The sequence below is a fragment of the Cariama cristata genome, unplaced genomic scaffold, assembly GCF_000690535.1.
Source record: "Cariama cristata isolate BGI_N322 unplaced genomic scaffold, ASM69053v1 scaffold17502, whole genome shotgun sequence".
NCBI classification, from domain to species: Eukaryota; Metazoa; Chordata; class Aves; order Cariamiformes; family Cariamidae; genus Cariama; species Cariama cristata.
In genome coordinates this window covers 64,259-73,220 of record NW_009605692.1, presented here as the reverse complement: position 1 = coordinate 73,220, position 8,962 = coordinate 64,259, and the positions used below count along the sequence as shown (strand labels likewise).

At 37.6% G+C, this 8,962-nt stretch overlaps 1 protein-coding gene across 1 annotated transcript in view; it reads left to right on the top strand.

Moving 5' to 3' along the window:
• The first annotated feature begins 4,625 nt into the window (after positions 1-4,625).
• ERMP1 (endoplasmic reticulum metallopeptidase 1) overlaps positions 4,626-8,962 on the top strand; it is a 14,274-nt gene continuing 9,937 nt past the window's right edge. The window contains exons 1-4 of the mRNA XM_009696083.1: positions 4,626-4,890; positions 5,249-5,354; positions 6,248-6,394; positions 7,924-8,016. Coding sequence (XP_009694385.1) covers positions 4,795-4,890; positions 5,249-5,354; positions 6,248-6,394; positions 7,924-8,016 — 442 coding nt within the window. The 5' untranslated portion in view covers positions 4,626-4,794. The remainder of the gene's footprint in view (positions 4,891-5,248; positions 5,355-6,247; positions 6,395-7,923; positions 8,017-8,962) is intronic.

The following is an 8,962-nucleotide window of genomic DNA, read 5'->3' as shown; positions in this document are numbered from 1 at the left end:
AACCGGCAGGGACCTCTCCCATCCGTTGCTGGGTTAGTGTCCTTTGCAGAGTGCTTGTCTTTCCCAGCCCCAGCAAGAGCTCGGAGCTTGCTGGGACGCTTGCAGAAAGTAGGTAAAAATATGGTGAGGGCTTGACCTCTGGTATTGACTGCCTGTTAACGGTGCTGTTTTGGGCTGATCAAACACAGCATCCTCCATAGTTTAATTCTCATAGTAGTATTATAAAGTACTTGGTGTTGGGGAAAGTTTCTTTGGAAATTTGTAGTTGGTGTGAATCTTGCTAAGAGTGTACTTATTCAGGGAGGGGCATGTATGCATATGCAGAACCTAGCTTCTCCGTTCACCCTTTTGTTTCTTTTTGGATTGATGTGTTCAAACCAGAAAACCAATAGTTTTGTTTAGTATCGTGATAGGAAGGATGAGGAGCCCTGGGTAAAGATCAGCACTATATACCTATTACCATAATGATCTTTGGCATCTTGACTACAGTTACTGTCTAATTGGCTTTAGTCTCTTCCATTTGCTGTGAGTTTTGCAAAAGAACGATGTACAAAAATGTTACAGTTGTAAAGTTACATACTAAATGTTGAACGTATTGATGCTGAATGTGTAATTTATCTCTTACAGGGCATATCTTGACAACATAACAGCAATTGGGCCCAGAACAGTTGGAAGTCCAGAAAATGAAGTTCTTGCAGTTAACTACCTCTTAGAACAAATTAAGGCAATAGAAAGAGAAAGCACAGATGCTCACAAGATATCTGTAGACATACAGAGGCCCACAGGCTCCTTCAGCATTGATTTTTTAGGAGGCTTTACTAGTTACTATGCAAACATAACCAATGTCATAGTGAAGCTGGAACCCCAAAACGGAGCTGAGCATGCAGTGTTATCCAATTGTCACTTTGATTCTGTGCCAAATACCCCGGGTAGGTCCACATGTTCATTCTGCATTTCTATGTATTACATGAGCCACGGAGCCTGACTTGCTGGCTTCTCGTACCAAGTAGCCTTATAGCCACATGCTAGAATGCTGCATGTGTGAACTAGTCTGTCTGATTTTGGTGAGATTCAGTATTTAGAGCGACAGGTTCGTCCTATTAAAGTCGGGATTTCACTCTCACTTTCTGGTAAGCAGCAAATTACAAATACTATATTTAGATTTCTAGAAAGCTTGATTATGTCTGTCTTTCTTGTACTTCACTGCTTATGCATGTACTTCATATGCTGCTTCCATCTGTCGTTCAGGTCTTTCCGTACTTCTGTACTGATTTAATCCTGACTTTCCTTTCACAGGATGCTTTGTGCCAGATGCACCTCCACTACCCAGTCTGTGTTTTCCCCTCCCTTTAGTGTATTGTACTTTCACTCACTTTTTTAGTGTGATATCCTTATAGCTATGCCTTTTTTTTTTTTCTTTCTGCATTCAAAGCTTCTGTCTTAAAAGACTGTAGTGATCAAAGATTAAGGTACTGTTGACTTGGTAGCGCGTACATCTCTCTCACTGCTACTTTCACTGTCACTATTGGGTGCTTTCTTATTCTTGCCCTCTGTGTTTTTGTAGATCTAATCATGTTAAATAAATATTACAGCAAGGATGTAAACAGATTTGTAAATACATGGTTTTAACAGTGCCAGCAAGGCAGGGAACTGAAAATTGCACGAAAACATTTGTTGTAATGCTCAGCCACAGGCGTGTGCCTGTTATTGCAGTTGAAAAATACTTACAGATTTCAGTCACCAACAGTGCAGCTTTTACGGAAGTTTCTTCATTTATGCCCTACAAGATATTTTATTTTTGGGGGTAAACCTTCTATTTTTAGCCCATGCAAATAATCTTAATTATTGAGAAAACTGTTGAGTATTAGCTAGAGGAACAAAGCGCTTGCTGTACTCTTTGTGCCTTTTTTCTGTCAGCAAACACAGAACTTCTGTTTCTCCTCAATCATATTTATGCAAGATGAGTTTCCAAATTAATCTTAGTATCTACATGATTGTCATACGTGCTCTGTCATTTAGGAACTGCGGAGATGCTAATTCCTGTATTTATAGTCTAAATATGCCTGCCCAGACTTAGAATACTTCACAAGCATAATACAATGATTGCTGAAAACTCTCTTTAACTTGATGCCCTGTGTAAATTGTGTGTCCGTTTCTACAGGTTGTAACTCAGGATTATGTCTACATCAATTGCTTTCTTTACAGTTACTCCAACAGTAAAAATATTTCACCAACTTTGCACAGAGGTGCCAAAAAATATTGGTGATTTGTATAGGATTATACAGAAATCTGTGGAGGAGCTAGAAATCAGCCTGTATGCTTGCCCTTAATCACAAAGCAGCCTAGCCCTTTACCACAACAGTAAGGAACTGCTCTGTCTTTTGTTTTCTTGGTGTGAATCTTGCGCATAACCTAAGCAAGTACCTTTTGTTTATTCATTCTGCTGTATTTCTGTAAGTTATTGGCTTACAGCTTTTTTTCATTACCAAAAATGTGTTATATCACAAGAATCAGCAGGACTCAGTGGTCAATGAGTAATGTATTTGAAAATCTGGTAATAAAATATAATCTGCTGTTGATGCTTATGCATACAAAATGAGTAAAGCAAAACTCAGTAAACCATTAGAGCTTCAGTGTTAGAAAGCTTGAGTTACTTGTGAGGAAAAACATAAACTCTGAACTCCTAAAACATGTTTCTTGTTCTAATGGTACTAATTTTCAGTTTATATTGTCTATTTGATTCTTTTCTAATAAACTTGAAGGCAGAAACATCTTTGAAATTATCATTGCAAGTGTAGCTGATAATGTGATTTTCTTAGGTTACTGATCTTTGCCATAAAATCTGTTTTAACCTCCTGTCAGTTTTTCTATATATGAAATATTTGAGGGTGATACTTTCTCTGTGATCTTGTGTCATAGTCTGCGGCCACATGGCTGCTTTAATCAGATGTATATCTGTATGTCTGTTGAAACCAATAACATTTTTCGTAGCTTCACAGCAAGGCAGATAAGCGATTAATCTCAGTGAAAACTATAATCACTTCTCTGCTGAGTTTTCAACACAGCGTAAGTTAGATTAAAGAACTCAGTGTGGCTAAGAGTAGACTACTGGTAAATTTGGGTAGCAATATAATCAGGGCTTTAAATCAGATATTTTGGGGAGGCTTTTTGGAAAGCTTTTGGCAGAACAAGGCATTAATTTCTGAGAAATAGGTTAGAGAACAGTGTATTGGAAAGATTTTGGTTTTATTTATGTTTTCTAAGTACTTCCGTAGAATAAGCTAAGGCTAAAATTTAGACTGAGGTTTGTGTTTGTATCTTCCCTTTTCACGGAAGGGGCAGATGTGTCTAGATTTTGCCAAGTTACCAGCTTTGGAAAAGCTGCTTTTTTGTATGTGTGTAAATTAAACAGTTTTAGCAGCTAATGAGTCTGCCCTAATAGCATGCTGAGGCCTGACCACAGTCATCATCTCAATGCATATTGGCATCATATATGCAACCGAAGCCTAAAGGAATGAGGTTAAATTTCTCTGTTTGCTCCCAAATTTCATTGATTAGAGTTGGGTAGGGAGATGCTACAGCTTGCACCGAAGTGACGGAAATGGTGCAATGGGACACGTCAGCTAAAAGCTGGATGCTTAATCAAGATAAAAAAAATGGTGAGGCATGGGAGGAGCTGTGAGGAAGTGAGAGCAAATCCAGAATGCTGTGGGATGAGGAGCTCAAAGAGAACAGAGTACTGAGCTCAGAGAAAAATGGGTTTTCTGCAAAGAAGTGTAGTGGAAAGCATCTGATCATGAAAATACTGTATACTTTCATTTTAAGAATGTGTTAAAGGTGTGAATACTGGTGTTTCCCTTGCTTTGTTTCGCAGGCTTGGCCTTAGTTACTTTGAGTTTTGTCCACTTACTTGAATGCATTGTAACAGTGTAGAATGCTTTAGGGTGACTTGTGTGGGAATGTTTATTTTTTAAGTGCTGTAAGTGAAAATTATGTCCTTGTTTGTTCGTATTGTTCTTAGAAAAATAGATAATGATCACTTTGCTTTCTTAGTAATCTGATTAGTCTACTTTTCTTGAAGAGTAGTGTTGGATCTAATACCTTGTACTTCACTTGCTCAACTTTTGAACATTGTTATCAGAGGGCTGGAGCACCTCTCCTATGAAGAGAGGCTGAGGGAGTTCGGGTTGTTCAGCCTGGAGAAGAGAATGTTCCAGGGAGACCTTCTAGCAGCCTTCCAGTACCTAAAGGGGGCCTACAAGAAAGCTGGGCAGGGACTTTTTGCAAAGGCGTGGAGTAACAGGACAAGGGGCAACAGCTTTAAACTGGAAGAGGATAGATTTAGATTAGATATATAAGGACGAAATTCTTCACTATGAGGGTGATGAGGCACCAGAACAGGTTGCCCAGAGAAGCTGTGGATGCCTCATCCCTGGAAGTGTTCAAGGCCAGGTTGGATGGGGTTTTGAGCAACCTGGTCTAGTGGAAGGTGTCTCTGCCCATGGCAGGGGGTCAGAACTAGATGGTCTTTAAGGTCCCTTCCAACCAAACCATTCTACGATTCTATGATTTTCTTCCTGCTGTTGCTTTTAGCTAGTATAGACAGGGTACAAATAGTAGCAGAAAATATACTAAAGCTTGACATAATTGTACCTCAGTTAGATTAAGTGACTGAGATAGCATAAAGCTTTTATCTTCTCTGGTCTTTGTTGCAATTCTGTGTGTTTGTTGTAAGCCATACTATTCTGCTGATTATTTTAAGGTGCCAGTGATGATGCTGTTAGCTGTGCAGTGATGCTTGAAATACTGAACACACTTTCAAAATCACCAGAGTCCCTCCAGCATGCTGTGATATTCTTATTTAATGGTGCAGAAGAAAATATTTTGCAGGTGAGAATATGCCAGAACTATGAAATGTACATCAAAGCTATGTATTAAGACTCTGACAAAGGAAAGAGTAACTGCAGATATGGCTTGTATTTAATCTGTTGAAATATTAGTTAAATGCTAGTCTTAACATTTTGAGGAAAATGTGTTTGATTTCAAAGGGAAAAATATACATAGATTAAGAATATTATATTATCTGTATTAATTTAATAAGTAGACTTGTTTTTTCTGCATCTGTTTGTGTTGCAAGTGATCTGGTTGCGTTGTCAAATCTTGAGTTATGATCATATGTGATGGAAAGTAACGTTTAGGCTGGTCTGGAAGATATTTGACTTTTTTTTTTTCTTGTTTTCCTATCAAGGCTAGTCATGGCTTCATTACACAACATGAGTGGGCCAAGTCAATTAGAGCTTTTGTTAACCTGGAGGCAGCAGGTGTAGGAGGAAAAGAACTTGTTTTTCAAACAGGTATGAGCTTGCATTGTGTGCAGTTTCTACACTAGGACAATTTGGTAATAAACAATGTAAACTTGAAGGAGTATTGAAAGTGACTCATAAGAAAAAGACAGGAGAACCTCTGTGCCTCTTCCCCAACCCTGTGCAGCAAATAAGGTGCTCTCCATCTTTAGATACATGTAGGCTAAAGCACTGCCACAGAAGTTGTGTCATAGGTGGGAAGCGTATGTAGAACAGAATTACAGAAGTTGTATTTCCCTTCTTCATCAAGGTAATAAGGAGAAAAGCAGATTTGGATATCTTGTATATCTTGCATACTCATACTTTCATATGCTTTATTTAATTTTCACAGCAGTTTTTTCAAAATCTTTGCAGGGGGATGTTGGCATTAGAACTCCAAGTGCTGCTGAGGAAGCAGCAAAACGTCTGTGTTTTGTAGGCTACAGTTAAATTTCTGCTCCATCCTAGTTGGACTGCAGACTTCCTTCTACTGCTGGAGTTGCTTAATTGTTTACTTACATTGAATGCTTTAGTGGAGAGACTTTTCTCTAAACAACAGTTTTGAGGTGTGACACGTAGATGACAAATTGGAAACTGCTAAAAGTTGTGACTTCTTCATTACTGCTGGGTCTTTTTTGGGAGATGGCTTACTTACTCTGCCACTGAACACTCAAGGCATCAGTGTTGATGTGTTTTGGTTTGGTTTTTTCCCCCAAGTGTAACTAATTCTTTCCCTCAAGTGTGAGTCGTAGTTATATAGTGAGTTGTACTTAGTATATACCCTGTGGGGCAACAGCATTAAAACTCTAGTGAGTTCCTTTTATTTATATGTTACCATGAAGAAACATACCTTAACTGAAGTTCAATAAGTATTAGTTGTGGACTTTCTGCTCGTCTTTTGTTAGGACCTGAGAATCCTTGGTTGGTACAAGCATACATAGTTGCAGCCAAACATCCCTTTGCGTCTGTGGTGGCACAGGAAATATTTCAGAGTGGTATTATCCCAGCAGATACAGACTTCCGTATTTACAGGGACTTTGGCAATGTTCCAGGTATGTTATCAGAAGACATGTCAATGCGCATTATGCAACCATTTGTCTTAAGTTTGTAACAATGAGACTGTTCTGCGGTGCACTGTGTGAAGATCCTCGAATTTGGTTTGTCTTTCAGTTTGGGAGCAAATTTTCCTATTTTTTTTTCTAAGGCAAGAGCCTTTAGATTTGGTTTGTCATGTAGGTTGCTAAGGATGTTTTTTGGAGACTGTTTTTTCCACAAAGAAACTACATGGTAGAAAAGTTTCCTGAAAATCAGGAAAACACTCCAGGAATTAACAGTACACTGTTAAACAGTCTGCTTTGAAACATTTTGGTAATGGTGCTAATAACCTGCTTGCAGGAATTAAATGTCTGTACCTAATGGATAAACCAAAATAATATTTTTTAAAGATAGTGACTTGGTCATTAGTGCATTTTCGTTACTTTTTTTTTGTCATAATCAATCACAGGACAGCAGGTTTTAGTTTTGCTAATCTGTTTGAAGTTTGCTATCCATTCTGTAGAGAATGACCAGTAGGAAGAAATGTGGAACACACAATGCGAACACAATTCAAAGGAATGTAAACTTCTGTAAAATCCTTGCTGTCTGGCATAGGTTGTCACTGGAATCGCTTCGAAGAAAAGTGGTATTTCTGAATTGATTCTTAGAACAAGACTTGTTGGCATGTTCTGAACTGTTCCAAAACTGTCCTAGCCTGATTTTGTACAATGTGTTCTTTCTTTGTTCAGAATTGTACCTGAATCATAAATGGTAAATGAATTCTCACTGACCTTTGTTTTTTCTAAACAAATAGAAATGAAATAATTGAGTTAAAGAACTAGTTTGTTCCTCTTTGTCTACTGGTACAATTGAGGTCTGATTTTGTTAAACTTCTGCAAAATTGGGAGGATTCAAATTGCAGACAGCAGCTTTTTTGCATATGCAGCTGAGGGAGGGTGTGTTTGGCATATACTGAATGTATAATTTTGCAGAAAACCTTTTTTTTTTTTGTAATTTTTTTTTGTTGAATTTTACAAATTATTTGGACGTTTAAGAGTTTTCAGACTGACTATTTGAAAGGTTGTTTAAAAATCAGAAGTAAAAAGAGCACACCTGGTATTTTGAGAAGGTGTTTCTATAGTTCCACAGTGCTGCTTTTTATTATGTTTTTTAGTGTGGATCTCTTTATTTTTTACTAGTAAATGTTTGGAAAGCACCGTGTAGATCTTTTCTGAAGCTGAGATTATTAAGAATTTTCATGTGCTTCTCCAGTGGAGACCAGTTTGTATACAGATGTCATGCAAATCAATACATTAGAAAGGACAGATATTTTAAAATGTTTTAAAAGTGTCCTTTTTAAAATACACATGGAATGCCAGTTAGTCTTCCTTCTACAAAGCAGACTATTTTGTTCATCTTTAAGGATAGTGAGTGGGCTACAAAGTAGAGCAATATTTTTTGTGAAGTATATCTGAGGCTTTCAGATGTTTGTTTTGAGGTTTTAGGTTTGCATAATTTCAAATATGCTTTTTCTCTCTCTCTGTAGGAATAGATTTGGCCTTTATTGAAAATGGCTACATTTATCATACAGAATATGACACATCAGACAGAATTTTAACAGATTCCATTCAGAGAGCAGGTTGGTATTTCAAGAATTCCACGATTTACTGAAGAGTAGTATTGTAGCTGCATTTTCATTTTGCTGTAAGACTACTATCGCAAGAAATTAGTAATTTTAATTACACATTTAGAACATGCTAGACATGAATTCATGTCTTTAGAATCCAAGGAAATACATTTGGTCAGCTTGGGAAGATAAACTTTATCAGCATCCAGTGATGTTGATTTGAAAGTAACTGTGGAATCTAATTAAGGCTATATTCTAGCCATTGATACCTAATTGTTCAGCATTCTGCATTCCTTTTCTCTCAGTAAGTCCCCTTATTGATTAATGTTCATCATAAAAAGCTTATGATTGAGTTGGTGGCATAGAAACTGATCTGCCGACAGAGGTTTTTCTTTTAGAGTGGATCTCAGTCAAACCTACGTGGTAGCACACAGATTGTGGATAAACGGGATTTATTTTCTACTAACAGGTTGTGCTCATAGCAGGCTATTTGACAGACTGCAGTAAAGAAAATTACGGTAATACCTTTAGTTTCCCAAGAAAAACTGACATAATCCTAAATGGTTCCAGGATTTTGACCATATCCCTCTTTAAGCTTACACAGAAGCCAACTTAGGCAACTAGCATGAATGAGTTTTAAACAATTTCTTGCACCAATGCAGTTGCAAGATAGAAAGTAACACTTCTAAATTCCTGTCGGAAAGATGGTTTTACTGGTCATGGTGGTTACATAGAACATCTCTTGCTAAACATATCACAGAAAAAAAAAAAAAAGGAGAAACTTCTCAGCCAGTAAGCACTTTTACAGATCAAGTAAAAGCAAAATGAAAGTTGAGAGCAATTTTTCTCCTTTGACTACATGTGTTTTGGCTCTACTGTGGGAAAGGAAAAGGTGGTTGGTACCTGTAGGCTACAAAGGAAAATAGCCTCCTTGTTTCCTACCTTACAGTCATCTAGG